Source organism: Vipera berus, assembly GCF_964194415.1.
Source record: "Vipera berus genome assembly, chromosome: Z".
Taxonomy (NCBI): Eukaryota; Metazoa; Chordata; class Lepidosauria; order Squamata; family Viperidae; genus Vipera; species Vipera berus.
Window position 1 is genome coordinate 34,914,533 of NC_138205.1, and position 18,701 is coordinate 34,933,233.

General features: G+C 39.7%; 1 protein-coding gene across 1 annotated transcript in view; it reads left to right on the top strand.

The window, feature by feature from the left end:
- Window positions 1-18,701, top strand: part of SKAP1 (src kinase associated phosphoprotein 1) — a 482,593-nt gene that overhangs the window by 341,808 nt on the left and 122,084 nt on the right. The window contains exons 4-5 of the mRNA XM_081343140.1: window positions 14,151-14,228; window positions 15,886-15,969. Of these exons, the coding sequence (XP_081199266.1) occupies window positions 14,151-14,228; window positions 15,886-15,969 (162 nt within the window). The remainder of the gene's footprint in view (window positions 1-14,150; window positions 14,229-15,885; window positions 15,970-18,701) is intronic.

Consider the following 18,701-nt stretch of genomic DNA (forward strand, 5'->3'; position numbering starts at 1 on the left):
AAGCGGCATTATTACAAAGTCAGCTTAATTGCCCCCAACAATCTGGGTCCTCATTTTACCTACCTCGGAAGGATGGAAGGCTGAGTCAACTTTGAGCCTGGTGGGATGGGAACCTGCACTAATTGCAGGCAGCTGGTGTTACTTAAGGAGGCATTAGCCCACTGCTCCACCAAGGTCAGATAGGTGTCCTCTTACCATTTTCATGCTTATTTTAATTTTTGTTTATAATTTGTCTTTTGCAGTGCTGGATTTTTTTTGTATGTTGGGCTATAGTTTCTTTTTGCATGAAGATTGATGCAATGTATGAGTTAAGCAGCTCTGCTTTCTCCCTTTTGCCTATTTCCTTGCCATCTTCTCTCTTTAGTGGACCTACAGTTTCCTTGACTTTTTTTCTTATTGTTAATATGTTAGAAGAAACTTTTTTTTATTATCCTTGATTTCTTTTGCAAGTCTTTATTTGTTCTGAACCTTTGCTTTCCTGACTTCATCTTTGCATGTTCTGGCTGTCTGCTGATAATCAGCCTTAGTTATGTGCCCCTCTTTCCATTTTTTGTATTTGTCCTTTTTCTTTCAGTTTGTCAGAGAGATCTTTGTGCAGCCATGTTGGTTTCTTCTTGAATTTCTTATTTTTCTTTTTTCAGTGGTATTGAGTTGGTCTGGGCTTTTATGATTTTTATTTTTCAGAGTTTCCCACGCTTCTTCAGTTGTTTTCCCCTTTAGGATTTTCATCCATGGGACCTTTCCTAGGTTCTCTCTGAGTTTGTTAAAGTCAGCTCTTTTGAAGTTTAAGACACTGGTTGGGTTGTTTTCTGTTGCTAATGTTTGCCACATCTTTGATTATTGCTCCAGGGAGACAACATACCTCTCTGGATTGTATGTCCAGTCTGCTGATGGATGATTCTGTTTCTTTGAGGATAAAATCTCCTATTATCAACACTCACGTTCCTTTCGGGGGGCTGCAGTCTGGGGTGCTTTTCTGTTTATTTCAGGTGAGTTTGTTGATGTGACTTTTTAAGGGATATTTGAAGGGACTTTTTAAGGGATATTTGAAGGGACTTTTTTAGGGATGTTTGAAGTTGTTTCTTTGCTAGGTGTCTGCGTGTTTTCTTTGAGGGGAGGTTGTGGGTCTGTGTGTTTCCATCTAATGGGAGAAATTGATTGCTCAGTTTTAATGGGGCTGCTTCTGGTTGGAATGGATTGGGCAGAAGGGGTTTGTTAGTTGTATGCTGCTTCTTTCTTTGAGTATTGTGTTTCCTTCTATGTGTGACATACCTCCATTTGTCTTCCTCCAAGGATTTATCAGTAGGGTGAAATCCTCTGGGAGTTATTTGTTCATTACTTGGTTCAGTTTGGGTATAGCTTTCTTTCATAGATTGAGGTTTAGCTAGAGTTGCCTCAAAGTCTTGCAACAAAGTCACTGACTAGTTTGACTTTTCAAGGTCCACTTTACAAAAGTCATTTGTTCTCATGTAAAGTTAGTTTTAGTTTCCCTGTAAAGTGAGCAGTTTCCAAAATTTTTCACACTCTTCTTTCCATGGCTCTAATGTTCAGTCCTGAATATAGGCAGTGACTTACATGTCTCAGGAAATCCTTAGTTATGAAAATAGAATTAAGCATTATATATCTTGCTTGGGGAGAAAGAAAAGTTCCTATCTCTCTAATAAAAGAGCTGAGCATGGGGCAGAGTGGGGGAATTTGCACAAATGAACTCTTATGTTTGGCTGCTGCAGTTGTGCCTCATGCTCACCTTGAGACACATTTGCAAGGATTTATGTCCACCCCCAGAGTCATAAAACTCTAAAATGAAAATAGTTCAGTGAAGGAAGAAAAGAATAGGGAAGGAAAAATTTGACAACATGGATGAATTGGCATATTAAGAGAGACTGCTTAGCAAAACAAGAAGGAACCCCTTCTGTAAAGGATTCATACTTTAAAAGCTAGGAAAATGGCCACTAGGGACATGCTCAGTAGCACTTTTATGTAGTTATGGAGGAGGGAAGGATTGATTCAGTATAAATTAAGTAGTACATGGAGCAGTGCCAAGTTTCCAACACAATTCTAGTATCCTTTCTAATCAATTGGCATCATGCTCCAGAAGGTAGAATTATTATCCCCTAGCATTGGAGAAGATGATGCTGGTTCTTTTGATCACTCTGACAAGTTCCTAAGTAATTTTGAAAGTTTCACTAATTTGTTTTAATAATACATTTGGCAAAGTTTCATCATCATCATCATCATCATCATCATCATCATCATCATAATTTCCTCTGTCATTACCATAAGACAGGCAGAGGGTAAACCAAACTACTATATTTTTAAAGTATTCATTTGCCAGACAGACCCCCAAACTTATTATCTTCTATTTTCTTTTATAATTATGTTTCAATGCCTAATTACTAATTTTTTGCTGTACAATTTATGCTTTGCTCGTTTTTTCCTTATACTATTTATGCAGTTTCTGTTCTATTTCAGAAAAGCTAAATATCCTCGATGCAAATTTCATTATTTTTAAGCCATGTTTTCTTATTTCATATCCATAGGCAAATAATATTATGTGATTAACAGTGTCATCATGCAAATGGTGAAATTAATGATACCAACATGTACATGTCATTTTGATTTTCCTGCAATTTGCTATAGCTGGCATTGTAAACAGCACCTCTGTTATCTGTGTTCTTCATCTTCTCATCCTCAAAATTTAATTTTTAATTTTTCACCTTGTTTTCCTAATTTTTCATTCATCCTTTTTATTTTGTCCAAAGTTTTATTCACCATTTTCTATAATTCATTCCTTCCTGCCCCCATCTCTCCTCGTCATTTGTCAGTTTCTTATATTTTCCTTGTTTGACCCAGTTTTGTTCTGATTTTGCTTTTCTTTTTTAATTGAACTAAAAAAAAAATAAGTTCCCTCCCCTTTCCACTTTTCTCTCTTATCTGACTTTTATATGAGGCTTTGAATCAATTTGGAAACAGCTCCGGACCTGTGTAATTGCAAGAAGTTAACTGGTTTTAAAAATAAATAAGGAATGTATTTGTGTGTGTGTGTGTGTGTGTGTGTGTGTGTGTGTGTGTGTGTGTTCCTTGGTGTTGTTTGTTTGATACAGAAGCAAAGGTTGTGTTTTTCTTAAAATGCTTTAACTCTGCTAGGCTTACAAACAATCTGTTTTCTTGTTGGCAAGATTCAAATTATCTCTTGTGTCCTAGGCTCTCTGACTTCTGCCAGAATGCTATCCTTTTACTTTTAGAGGCTTGAAAAATAATAAAGAAATTATACCAAGATGGTTTGGATACTTGTTTATGTATAAAAGATTCCTATCATAGTAACATGAATGAAAGATGTGGCTACCTTTTTAGTTTTCATGAAAACCTTGATTTAACAGGCATTTGGTGGAAAAGATATCCCTTGTTCACAATTGCTATTTAAATCAGATTATATCGAGCCAAATTCATTTTACCACTGGCAAACTGAGTTTGCATTATATTTCTTTATACAAAGTAGGATTAAAGGGATTCTTGTTACTATAGAATCTGTGGTTGTTGAGGTGTGATATAAATGGAATGTTATTCCTGTTAAGTCCTTTGTGCTCTCTGAACTTAGTTGTTTGCTTGCAGATGTTTTGTTACCTAACTAGTAATTTCTTCAGCATAAGTTACCTAGTCAGGTAACAAAATATCGGCCAGCAAACAACCAAGCTCAGAGAATATCAACAATTTGACAATATATTCTCTTTTATTGTTACATTACTGTTTGTCAGTTAAAGAAATTATTGACTGGCTTATTCATATTTTCATTGAAGTTGATTAATGAAAAGTGCCAAGTTCACTTTATACTCTTTCTTAGGGATGGGAGAACAGAAATCCTGAGGTATGGAAGTGGCCTTGATGTCTTGTGACATAATCCATGTTAGCTTTGAAAATGGAATTCTTTCCTCAATTGTAAAAAAAAATGGGCCCATATATTTTCATCTCTTCCCAAGGGTGATCCTGTTTCTCTTCTTTCTCAACATTTCTCCTTTAAAATATGAAGAAATAAAATTATTATACCAATACAATTTTTGTTTCACTGTTAATTGTGTTAAATCTGAATACTTTATGTGAACCTTCAAATCCCTTTATGAGCTTGTACTTTTTCATCTTTCTCATATTCTTATTAAATTTCTTATTTCTACTGCTGTTTCTTATCATTGTTCTTTTTCCTCTCATGACCTCACAAATATATAGCTTTCTTCGTCTAAATATTTGTCTGGCCTCTTTAGTTCCACTTAAATAAATTATTAAAAGCTCATATTTTTTACCTTGTATTTTCCCCTTGATATTCATTTTATTATATTTTGCTTTTCTACTTCAAATATTTATTATATTAACTCTATTTGCTTTTTTTTCACTCTCACTCCTTAAAAATTTTTCTTACCTTCCAGCACACATAACTTGAAAATCACAATTGCTATGGAAGCTGTGTGAACAAGCGAACGTGCAATAAATCAAAACAGCCATTAGAATATGTTGTTAATTGTGATTATTTATTAACTTAAAAGCCTGCCCAACGTATAAAGCATAATTCCATGCAGCATACACCAACAAAAGCAATATTACAAAACACCCCATATCAAAGCAACCAGAAATCAACAACAAGAAAACACATGTTCTGCACCTCTTAGGACAAACTCTTCAAACATTCTGGCCCAAATGCCAAGTCTTCAAAGCTGACAGTTAACAGTGTCAGGCACAGTGGTGGGATTTTGCCAGTTCGCACCACTTCGGCAGAACCGGGAGCTAATTTTTTGTTGCCCGGACCCAGAATGGACATCCGGAAGCAGCATCCACACAGAGATCCGGTTGTTCACATATTGAATCCCACCACTGGTCAGGCTTGTCAATTCTGTTTTCCTGGATAAATATGCAGCTTTACATGTGGAAATAAATATTAATTATCAATTCATTCTAAATCCAGGAATTCTTGTGTTCTAAGCATTTTATTTTATTTTTTAAACTTTATTATTTGCAATGAAAAAAGAAGAAAAAAGGAAAAATGTATGTGAATATTTATCATTTTGAGTTATTCATTTAGTCTTATGTATGTTCATATACCGTATATACTTGAGTATAAGCCGACTCGAGTATAAGCCGAGACCCCCAATTTCACCCCCAAAAACTGGAAAAAGTTATTGACTCGAGTATAAGCCGATCCGCCATTCTGCAAGCCTCCGCCGCCGGCGGAGGCTGGATCCGCACTCTGCAAGCCTCCGCCGCCGGCGGAGGCTGGATCCGCGCTCTGCAAGCCTCTGCCACCAGCAGAGGCTCGATCCGCCATTTTGCAAGCCTGAATACACAGGAATACCCTGTGTGGCCGCGGCTCTCGGGGAAGCCCTGGCTGTCCGCTTCCTCGCTCCACGCTGCCATTCGGGGCCTGCGCGTTCCCCAGGCAAATCGCGGTGCCCAGCAGGCGAGGAAACACGCCCGCTCCAGTCGCCCCCCCTTCCCTCAGGAGACGCGAAGCAAGTGACCGCCCGGAGCTTACCGAGGACTTGCGCGCGGCCGAGGCTTCGGTGCTTCCAGGATCGCACGCACCTCTCCCAAGCCGCCGCCGTCCGGAGACCTGCCGACGTTTGGGGAGGTTTGGGGAGGTGCGCGCGCACCTCCCCAAACCTCCCCAAACTTCGGCAGGTCTCCGGACGGCGGTGGCTTGGGAGAGGTGCGCGCGATCCCGGAAGCACCAAAGCCTCGGCCGCGCACAAGTCCTCGGTAAGTTTTTTTGTTGACTGGAGTATAAGCCGAAGTGGAATTTTTCAGCCCAAAAAGTGGGCTGAAAAATTCGGCTTATACTCAAGTATATACGGTACTCTTGAATTAGTCTGTTTACATTTAAGTTTACCTCTGAAGAGAAAAATAATAGATTAAGCACACAGAGTAATACAAGCAAATCTACTTTCTAAATAAACCTCTAAACTGAGATCAATAGGATATTTGCCATTGTATAAGTAACCAAGCATTCTATCAATAGAAGTCTCATATAATGATCATTTCTTTGACTATTATACTTTACAGAAAATGAGTGTGCTTTTATTGCTGTAATTTTTTGCATATATGTAGTCTTTGACTTATGACCACAATTAAGCCTGGAATTTAGGTCGTATGTCATTGCAGTCATCAAGTGAAATGTCTTCTATTGCCCTCAATGTTTCCCAGCATTAGGCTCTTCTCCAGTGAGTCCTTCCTTCTCATTAGGTGGCCAAGGTATTTGAGTTTCAACTTCAGGATCTGGCCTTCTAAAGAGCAGTCAGGGTTGATCTCCTCTAGGACTGACCGGTTTGATCACCTTGAAGTCCAGGGGACTCGCAGGAGTCTTCTCCAGCACCATAGTTTAAAGGGAGAGAAGTTGAAGAAAAGGTTGGAAATAATTATATTTCTTAACTTTAATTTCTTTCATTTTTTGAACCTTTTTTCTTTTTTATCTTTAGATTTGATTTTTACCATATACAAAATTTTAATAGAAATATTTTTTTAAAGATCAATTATGCTAATATTCTAGAGATGACTGTCAGACTGCATGAAACTGTTTGCAGTCTCACAGCAAATTCTGAGAGGGAATACACTGCAAATGTGCCATGAGCCAGATGTCTGTCTCCTTTGCAACCTTCTTGTGGATCCTAAAATCATTCATCATAGGTCATTTTATCAGAGATCTCTAGACAGGGCCCTTTTTTGCTATGAATTTTCAGAGAAAAATGGAAAGAATTCATTGACTCTGTGTTTCTGGTTTTCTGCTAACTAACAAGAAATATAAGCAGAGGTGGCAATAATTATGTAAATTTCTGGTGAGACAGACTGAAAATCAAGGCCAGGGTCAATGTGCCAAGATGTCTTTTAAGTATATCCACAATATGTGTAGGATGCATCTTGAAGTGAGGGTATATTAGGGTATGTTTGTTTCATTAAATATCCAAAGCTCAACACCAGTCTGATATCAGTGCCAGAATTTATTTGATTCTTATTTTCAGTGCCACAGCTTGTTGTAATTTCATCTCAGAAAGTATACTATAGAGTGTCATTTTTACTCAAATATCTGAAACTAAAGTGTGTTTGGAATAACAGATATAGAATTCATATGAAATACATCTTCAGCAATTCTTATGTATGTAGATAACTATGAATTCTTTCCGGATTTACTTCAGGGTGACAGGGCAGAAAGGCCCAGAGGAATCAAGTGAGAGGAACATACAGAGTCGCTGTAGCAGATGGGCAACATAGAAATTTAATAAATAAATCTTTCCTGTTATACATAGGCTGTCTGAAAATTTTTGTCCTTTTTGCAGAAAATGGGACAGAATGATAGGGACCAGGACTACCCAGAAGTCTTAGTCTGAGTTGCTCCTGATCCATAAAACAGGGGCCTTCATGAGGCCCTACATAATTGGGTAATCAGACTTTCATACACATGCTTCCTTTTCCATTTAATGGTACTATGTACAATAGATTATTGATATATTACTAATTTGTCACATCTTTTTGATCCTTGGCATTTGGATCATTTATGATTGGATGAGGCATGTAAGAGATATTCCAGAATCCAGATGTCATGCTGAAATTTATATAAGAACCTACCACTTCTGGAAGTTATCCAGATTTCATACTAGGAGATTGTACTGAACCTAAGGGTGGATTGAGAAAAACACTGATGACAAATCTAATTTTATATGACACCAAATCTCTTTTAAAGCTGTAACCAATATATTTCTATACTATTTCTTTACTATTCTTCCTTCCAAACTGCCCAAAGCAGTTTACAAAGAACAATTAAAAGAACCTTAAATGTAACCATCAACAATAAACCAACAATACTAAGAGTCAATAAAAATACAAAAATTAAACCAAGATTCTTTTTTAGAAAAGCAATTAAAAAGGCAATTGAAAAAAGGCAAACTTGTCCTGGAGCAATTGTTATTCTACAAATGCCTTGGTGAACCAAGATGTCTTCACTGGGCTTTCATTGTATATGTTTGTTGGTGCTTAAGGCAGCAATTTCACACCATCTTTCTGAAAGTAAGCTTTGATAATACTACCAGTTTTACCTCAAGAATGAGTGATTTGTTGTATAACTAGATGAGATTCTGAGTTATAATGCCTAAGGAATTTCTAATCCAGCAACTCTAATTAAAGGTGCATTTATTTAAAAAATGTGTTTATTTTTTAAAGAAAATAAAGCATAAAAACTGACTAGCTTATTTTAGCAGAAATGTATAATCAATTCAAGCCTGAGTTCCATAGATGGAAGTGAACCAGATAGTGTATTTCTAAGCCTATAAGAAAAGAAACATTTTAAAAACTCATTGCTGACTTAAATACCATTTTAACTATGCTGACTTCCTCATATCTATCTTGACATTAGCATGAAAAGCGTGGCTGACTAGTGCAAAGAGGAATAAATTATAGAATTTTTCCCCCGTACTCCTTTCCTCCCAATCATTAGTATGAAATGTATGCATTGAAAATTTTCTTTGGAAATTATGGTGAACAAAGGCCAGAAATACAGTCTTTAGGGCAGCAATTTAGCTGTCTGCAGGATTATGGGTTAATCATTCCATGAGAACTTGTAAACCAATCAGAGCTTCTGATCAGCTCTAATCTCAGACCTGAATTTTAAGCACAATGATATTATACTGACTAGTCATCACACTGTGTCAAAAAATTTTTCTCTCTCTCCTTTATCTTAGTCAGAAATAGATATTTTTTCCAGTGTATAAATCTACCTTGTGTTGCACTGTAAGAACTCACACAGTATATCACGTTAACCAATATGTTGTTGTTGTTGTTGTTAGCTGCGAAGTCGTGTCCAACCCATCGCGACCCTATGGACAACGTTCCTCCAGGCCTTCCTGTCCTCTGCCATTTCTTCTGGAGTCCATTTAAGCTCACGCCTACTGCTTCAGTGACTCCATCCAGCCACCTCATTCTCTGTCGTCCCATTCTTCTATTGCCCTCAATCTTTCCCAACACTAGGCTCTTCTCCAATGAATCCTTCCATCTCATTAGGTGGCCAAAGTATTTGAGTTTTAGATTCAGGGTCTGGCCTTCTAAAGAGCAGTGAGGGTTGATCTCCTCTAGGACTGACTGGTTTGATCGCCTTGCAGTCCAAGGGACTTGAAGGAGTCTTCTCCAGCACCATAGTTCAAAGGCCTCAATTCTTTGGCGCTCAGCCTTTCTTATGGTCCAACTTTCACTGCCATACATTGCAACTGGGAAGACAATAGCCTTGACTATACGCACTTTTGTTGACAGGGTGATGTCTCTGCTTTTTAGTGTGCTGTCTAGATTTGCCATGGCTTTCCTCCCCAGGAGCAAGCGTCTTTGAATTTCTTGGCTACAGTCCCCATCTGCAGTGATCTTGGAGCCCAGGAAAATAACATCTGTCACTAACTCCATTTCTTCCCCATCTATTTGCCAGGAATTGAGAGGGCCGGATGCCATGATCTTGGTTTTCTTAATGTTAAGTTTCAACCCAACTTTTGCACTCTCCTTCTTCACCCGCAACAAGAGGCTCTTTAGTTCTTCTTCACTTTCTGCCATTAGAGTGGTATCATCTACATATCTTAGCTTGTTGATATTTCTTCCAGCAATCTTTATTCCAACTTTTGATTCATCTAGCCCTGCCTTTCTCATGATGTGCTCTCCATATAGGTTAAATAGGCAGGGTGACAGTATACAGCCTTGCCGGACTCCTTTCCCAATTTTGAACCAATCAGTGGTGCCATGTCCAGTTCTCACTGTTGCTTCTTGGCCCACATAAAGGTTTCTCAAGAGACAAATAAGATGGTCTGGTACTCCCATCTCTTTAAGAACTTGCCACAGTTTGTTATGATCCACACAATCAAAGGCTTTAGCATAGTCAATGAAGCAGAAGTAGATGTTTTTCTGGAACTCCCTAGCTTTCTCCATGATCCAGCGTATGTTGGCAATTTGATCTCTAGTTCCTCTGCCTCTTCAAAATCCTGCCTGTACTTCTGGTAGTTCTTGATCCACATACTGCTGAAGTCTAGCTTGTAGGATTTTAAGCATGACTTTACTAGCATGAGAAATGAGTGCAATGGTGCAATAGTTTGAACATTCTTTGGCACTGCCTTTCTTTGGAATTGGAATGTAAACTGATCTTTTCCAATCCTGTGGCCACTGTTGAGTTTTCCAAATTTGGCTGGCAAATTGAGTGTAGCGCTTTTACTGCATCGTCTTTTAAGATTTTGAATAGCTCAGCTGGAATACTGTCACCTCCACTAGCTTTGTTGTTGCTCAGCTTTTCTAAGGCCCACTTCACATTCTAGGATGTCTGGTGTGAGGTCAGTGACCACCTCATTGTGATTATCAGGGACATTAAGCTCATTCTTGTATAGTTCCTCTGTGTAATTTTGCCACCTCTTCTTAATCTCTTCTGCCTCTGTTAGGTCCCTGCCATTTTGGTCCTTTATCATGCCCATTTTTGCATTAAACGTTCCCTTCATCTCTCCAATTTTCTTGAAAAGATCTCTGATCCTCCCTATTCTATTGTTTTCTTATCTCTTCTACCTATTCTTTGGAATTCTGCATTTAATTGGGCATATCTTTCTTTTTCTCCCTTGCCTTTCACTTCCCTCCTTTCCTCAGCTATTTGCAAAGCTTCCTCAGACAGCCATTTTGCTTTCTTGCATTTCTTTTTCTTTGGGATGGTTTTGGTTGCTACCTGTTGTACAATGTTGCGAACCTCTGTCCATAGTTCTTCAGGCACTCTGTCTATCAGATCTAATTCCTTAAATCTATTTGTCACCTCTACTGTATATTGAACAGGGATATGATTTAACTCATACCTGACTGGCCTAGCGCTTTTCCCTACTTTCTTTAATTTAAGCCTAAACTTTGCAACAAGAAGCTCATGGTCTGAGCCACAGTCAGCTCCTGGTCTTGTTTTTACTGACTGTATAGAGCTTCTCCATCTTTGGCTGCAGAGCATATAGTCAATCTGATTTCTGTGTTGACCGTCTGGTGATGTCCATGTGTAGAGCCGTCTCTTGGGTTGTTGGAAAAGAGTGTTTGCTATGACCATCGTATTCTCTTGACAGAATTCTATCAGCCTGTGCCGTGCTTCATTTTGCACTCCAAGGCCAAACTTGCCTGTTATTCCGGTTATCTTTTGGCTTTCTACTTTAGCATTCCAATCCCCCATGATGATAAGAACATCAATTTTTGATGTTAGTTCTATAAGGTGCTGTAGGGCTTCATAGAACCAGTCAATTTCATCCTCTTCAGCACTGGTGTTTGGGGCATAGACTTGGACTAATGTGATATTGAATGGTTTGCCTTGGATTTGAACTGAGATCATTCTGTCATTTTGAGGATTGTATCCCAGTATTGCTTTTCCTACTCTTTTATTGACTATGAAGACTACTCCATTTCTTCTGAGGGATTCTTGTCCGCAATAGTGTACCTGATGGTCATCTGAATTAAATTCACCCATTCCTGTCCATTTTAGTTCGCTGATACCTAAGATGTCGATGTTCAGTCTTGTCATCTCTTGTTTGACCACGTCCAGCTTTCCTTGATTCATGGATCTTACATTCCAGGTTCCTATGGAGAAAAAAATCTTTACAGCATCGGACTTTCCTTTCACTACCAGACACATCCACAGCTGAGCGTCCTTTCGGCTTTGGCCCAGTCGCTTCATTCTTTCTGGCGCTACTAGTACTAGCCCTCTGCTGTTCCCCAGTAGCATATTGGACGCCTTCCGACCTGAGGGTCTCATCTTCCAGCGTCATATCATTTTGCCTTTTGGTACTGTCCATAGGGTTTTCATGGCAAAGATATTGGAGTGGGTTGCCATTTCTTTTTCCAGTGGATCACGTTTTGTCAGAACTCTCTGCTATGACCTTTCCGTCTTGGGTGGCCCTGCACGGCATAGCTCATATCTTCATTGAATTACGCAAGCCCCTTCGCCACGACAAGGCAGTAATCCATGAAGGGGTAACCAATATGTACCTTACTGTTATTTTACAGAAAACCTTATGAAATTAATTACAAGCCCCATCATTTATTATTATTATTATTATTTATTGCATTTATATACCGCCCTTTCCCTGAGGACTCAGGGCGGTTTACAGGGAGTTAAAAATCAACCATACAAAAGTTAAAAAAACAATTTAAAAAAGATTAAACCAACCCTGTACAATTAAAAACCCCAATTAAAATAAATTTCTCCTCAGCCTGGGCCCGAGAGCTCAAAGAGCCAGGTCTTCAGGCCCCGGCGGAATGATCGGAGGTCGGGGGCAGTCCTCAGCTCCACTGGCAGCTGGTTCCAGAGGGCAGGCGCCCCCACTGAGAAGGCCCTATCCCTGGGTGTCACCCGCCGGCAATCTCTTACCGGTGGGACCCTGAGCAGACCCTCCCTGTGGGAGCGCACTGGGCGAAGGGCATTTGATGCCGGCAGCAGGTGTTCCCTCAAATAACCCGGACCCAGGCCATGTAGGGCTTTATAGGTGATAACCAGCACCTTGAATTTCACCCGGAGGACAACCGGAAGCCAATGCAGCTCGTGGAGTAGAGGTGTTACATGAGAGTATCGGGAGACTTAATTTAATTTAATTTAATATTTGCATTTATATACCGCCCTTTCCCCGAGGACTCAGGGCGGTTTACAGGGAGTTAAAAAACAACTATACAAAAGTTAAAACCCAATTTAAAACATATTAAACAAGCCCTGTACTATTAAAAAACCCCAATTAAAATGAATATCTCCTCAGCCTGGGCCCGAGAGCTCAAAGAGCCAGGTCTTCAGGTCCCGGCGGAATGAACGGAGGTCGGGGGCAGTCCTCAGCTCCACTGGCAGCTGGTTCCAAAGGGCAGGCGCCCCCACTGAGAAGGCCCTATCCCTGGGTGTCACCCGCCGGCAATCTCTTACCGGCGGGACCCTGAGCAGACCCTCCCTGTGGGAGCGCACTGGGCGAAGGGCGTTTGATGCCGGCAGCAGGTGTTCCCTCAAATACCCCGGACCCAGGCCATGTAGGGCTTTATAGGTAATAACCAGCACCTTGAATTTCACCCGGAGGGCAACCGGAAGCCAATGCAGCTCGCGGAGTAGAGGTGTTACATGGGAGTATCGGGAAACCCCCATTACAACTCGCGCGGCCGCATTCTGCACCAGTTGAAGCCTCCGAGTGGTCTTCAAGGGCAGCCCCATGTAGAGAGCGTTACAGTAGTCCAAACGGGAGGTCACAAGCGCATGAGTAACTGTGCGTAGGGCATCTCGGTCCAGATAGGGACGCAACTGGCGCACCAGGCGAACCTGTGCAAAAGCCCCCCTGGTCACGGCTCCTATGTGATCTTCAAAATTGAGCCGTGAGTCCAGGAGGACGCCCAAGTTGCGAGCCCTATCAACGGGGGGTAACACCTCACCCCCCATCGTTAGAGGTGGAATAACTTGGTTAACCCGAGATGCCGATATGCACAGCCACTCAGTCTTGGCGGGATTGAGACGAAGCCTGTTTCTCCCCATCCAGACCTGAACCGCCTCCAGGCACCGGGACATCACGGAGAGGGCATCGCTGGGTTGGTTCGGGGTGGAAAGAAAAAGTTGGGTATCATCAGCGTACTGGTGATACCCCACCCCGAAACCACGAATGATCTCGCCCAGCGGCTTCATGTAGATGTTGAACAGGAGAGGCGAGAGAACCGACCCCTGAGGGACTCCACAAATGAGAGGCCTCGGGGCGGATCTCTGCCCTCCCGTCAACACCGACTGCGAGCGGCCCTGGAGGTAGGAGGAGAACCACCGTAAAACGGTGCCTCCCACTCCCAACCCCCTGAGACGCCGCAGCAGGATACCATGGTCGATGGTATCGAAAGCCCCCCATTACAACTCGCGCGGCCGCATTCTGCACCAGTTGAAGCCTCCGAGTGGTCTTCAAGGGCAGCCCCATTTAAGTTTTGTGAATTTGGTAGTAATCAAGAATAGATATAACATACAGTTATGTTATGCATATAATTAACATACAGTTTTTAATTTATTTTATTTTTAATTTTTATTCAGTAAAATTTTTAAACAGTTCAGTAGCCATAGCTCTCTGGGCTGGTTACAACAAAAATAAATGTGTTGTCTTGGGATAGTTGTCAATTTTTATTATTATTATTTTTAGATGAGAACAGTATACAGAAAGCTACTGAAGATCAAGAAATCATTTTAAAACAAGGCTATTTGGAAAAGAGAGCTAAAGGTAAACATTTATCAGCTAATTGTTTATTTATTTGTGTATTTATTAATCAAATTGATATGGAAAATGGAAAATGATGCTGGATGGTATATAACAACCCAATAAAACCATAAATATAAAACAATTGTTACCTATATTTATTATAAGTTAAAAACTTAGAGGACTATAAAATATAACAAAATATAACAGAATAACAGAGTGGAAAGAACTTTGGAGGTCTAGTTTCTCCCTGCTCAAGCAGGAGACCTTTTATCATTTCAGAGAAATAATTGTCCAATCTCTTCTTAAAATCCTCCATTGTTGGAGCATCCACAACTTCTGGAGGCAAGCCATTCCACTGATTCATTGTTCTAACTGTCAGGAAATTTCTCCTTTCACCTGGTTCCTTGCCGTGGTAGAGCTCTAAAGGTCAATATCAGGACCTTGAATTGGACCCAGAACAAACTGGTAACCAATGCATTTCACCCAACAGAGAGTGAATCATACTTATAACTGCTTGTGCTTTTGCATTTTGCACCAGCTGAAGTTTCCAGATACTCTTTAAAGGGTAAGTAAGATGCTTATCATCACTAAAAGCAACTGCTGTTGATTTATGAATTCACATTTCTGTATTCCTATGTTGTCCATGCTTAAAACTTGTAATTCCTTTGAGCAAAAATTATGGGTAGCTTCTCATGCAGACATTTGATGTTGAGAAAAGTTCATCACACAAAATACAAAATCAATTGCTAGAAGTGGTTGTATTTGCTTCTGCCCATTTCAGTATGATTATTATTGTGAATACCATGTATTAAACAGATTTTTTCTCTTATTTTTGCAAGTCATCCTATACCAAGTCTATGGACACAACCTTAATGGAAGCCAAAGACTAGAAAATAACTGAAAATGTATCGAAATATTCTGGATGCATCAGTCCATAATAGAAACCATATTGTAATAGAAAGATAGGCAGACAGAGAGAGAAAGAAAAAAGGGGGAATTTAACAGATATCATTATTATCCCTGGAATTTCTTACTCTTTAAAGAATTGTAACAATACATAGAAAAGGATGCTCCATGCTTTCTCCAATGTCACTTACCCATTTGGCATAAGAGGCAAATAAATCAGCAGGCCCTTGAAATTAGAAAAAGTAACCACATTTTTTGTACTTTGGGATAAGGATTTAATCCCTGCCTAATTATTTAATTATTTAAAATATTCAACAAATAGGCTTTCCAGATGTTTTCAACTTTGGCTCTTTTATGACTCATGGACCCAGAATTCCTGAGCCAGCATGGCTCAGCTTTGGAAACCCTCCCTTTTCCCTCAGCATGGCTGGCTCAGGAATTCTGGGAGTTGAAGTCCACAAGTCATAAAAGAGCCAAGGTTGCCTACCCCTGATGTAGATAATGTCACAAGTCTACAGAAAGGCTTATCTACATGACTTGTCAAATAATATATAAATTGGGAATTGTTATAGTTCAAGTCCAACACATCTGAAGTCCAACACATTTTTCAGGTCGGAAAAGGCTACAGTAAACAGACAAAATGAGTATATCTCTTCTGAAAAGTGTCTTGTATAAACAAAATGCCTTGGAACAGTAATATGTATTAATATCAGAAATAACTATGAATGATATACAGAATTATTACTCATTCCACCTCCTTTCTTTTTCACAGACTCCAAAATCTTTGGCTCTGAATGGCAGAGGCGTTGGTGTGTTCTTGACAATACAGCTTTCTACTATTATGCAAATGAAAAAAGTAGGTAACACCACACCCATGCTTTCTGTTCCTTCACTGAATCATGAGACGGTATTCATGACTAGTCATGAATCTCCAGTGGATCAACTGGAGAAGACAGCAGTAAAAGAAATACTGTCGTCCAAAATTCATTTTAACACTGTAGCTCTTTTATTCTCTGATATTTTCTGCATTTATTAAAAACATTAAAGTAGTTCTACATGCAAGGAACTCAGGGAGATGAAAATCAGATTGTTAAATCTCCTATACAACATGTAAAACTGAGGAGAAAAATATCTACTAAGGTTTGCAAACAGTTGGAAATTGAATATGGATCTTCCTGATCCAAATGCAACAGAAGCATTGCATCATATTGGCTCTTTTAGATGGGTGATGAATTAGCCACCATACAGTGTGGAATGATGCTATTAGATGCAGCCTTAAGATGAAGAAGATGGTTGTATTCTAATACCCTTGTCAGTTAAACATGAGGGACAGGGAGAAATAGAGACACAAGGGCCTGTGTATAAAAAGTGGACCCATTTTTCCCCCATTAGTTGTCAGATAGGCTTTAATCCTCCCCTAAATGACCATATATAATCTTGTGTGTCAGCATGTATAAATATTTTTTGGTTATGCTCCATCAGATGCATATAAACAGGCTAATACTTCCAAATGAATTTAGCATGCCTTAGACAGATGGACTCCGATTATATTGTAGCTACTACACAGAAAAATTGAATGCAGGTTAAATGTGCAGTATATATATGCATGTATGTACATACTGTATGTATGTATATGTGTATGTGTATGTGTATATACACATACACATACACATATACATATACATATACACATATATACATATATACATACATACATATACATATACATATACATATACATATACATATACATATACATATACATATACATATACATATACATATACATATATATATATATATATATATATATATATATATATATATATATATATATATGTTTTCTGAGGTTTTCGATCAGAAGGTCGGCAGTTTGGCGGGTTGAATCCCGAGTGCCGCGTAACAGAGTGAGCGCCTGTTACTCGTCCCAGCTTCTGCCCACCTAGCAGTTCGAAAGCACGTAAAAATGCAAGTAGAAAAATAGGGACCACTATGGTGGGAAGGTAACAGCATTCCGTGCGCCTTTGGCGTCTAGTCATGCCGGCCACATGACCACGTAGACGTCCTCGGACAAACGCTGGCTCTTCGGCTATGAAACGGAGATGAGCACCGGCCCCTAGAGTCGGAAACGACTAGCACGCATGTGCGGGGGAACCTTTACCTTTACCTTTATCATGCTTTTATATTTATATGGAACAGATACATTACCTAAAAATTTAGGGGAGAAAAAATTCTGTATATATGTATTTTGGTTCTGACTTTAGAAGCATTTGGCATGTCTGCACTGCCAATTGTACTGTCAATTAAGGTACAATTGGCAGTGCTAGTCGTTTCCAACTATAGGGGCCGGTGCTCATCTCCGTTTCAAAGCCAAAGAGTCAGCGCTTCTCCGAGGACGTCTCCATGGCCGGCATCACTAGATGCCAAAGGCGCATGGAACGCTGTTACCTTCCCACCGTAGTGGTCCCTATTTTTCTACTTGCATTTTTTACGTGCTTTCAAACTGCTAGGTTGGCAGAAGCTGGGACGAGTAACAGGCGCTCACTCTGTTACGTGGCACTCGGGATTCGACCCGCCAAACTGCCGACCTTCTGATCGACAAGCTCAGCATCCTAACCCACTGAGCCACCACGTCCCTTGTACTGTCAATTATATACCTATAAATACATCACTCGTGACATAATTTTTGGAATGTGTAAAAAATTTGAACCAGCCCAGAAACTCATTTCCCATTGTTTGTGCATACATAGAAAGTAAACCCTGAAATAGATTTGGAAAGAGCAAGGACTTTGATTAAATAGAAATGTTGCTAAGCATAAAACTGTTGAGTTAATTTGCAGCTGTTTCTGCTGTTTTCTTTTTATGTGCTTATGATTTTACATCGCATTTTAAAATCAGCTAAATTGAATAGGAATAAGATTGTGACTGAAAGAATACTAATTCTGAAATATAGTAAATATTGTTAACAAGTAACGTTAAATTTAGCTTTAGTGTAATTTGCTTGCTTACTGTAGCTAAAACTGAAAATTATATTTCTAAAGCATTAGTAAGGATCATTGAAAAGAACAAAGATTTAATATTTATTATTCAAAAATATAAATGTGTGAGAAACATGTTTTTAAAGACCTTTGCAGCTGGTTCTCATATATACCCTGCCAAAGGAATAACTAAAATTATGAAATTTAGAATCTACCAAGTTTCCCTCCCATGGACAGAAGACAATCCATGGGAAATGTGAATCAGTAATCCATAAGCATGATACATGGCATGGGTCCGGAGTACCTTAGGGATCACCTGCTGCCGGCGTCAACTTCTCTCCGCCCTGTGCGTTCCCACAGAGAGGGCCTCCTCAGGGTGCCACCGGTCAGAGAATGTCGTCTGGTGGCCCCCAGGGGGAGGTCTTTCTCTGTGGGCGCCCCGGATTTATGGAATTGTTTGCCGGTTGAGCTCCGGATGGCGCCCGACCTTCGCTCCTTCCGACGCAATCTGAAGACTTATTTGTTCGAACAAATGGCCTGATGGGGGATGGGTTTGGATTTTATTGTTGTTTTAAATGTATTTTAATTTTAAATGTATTTTAATCTATTG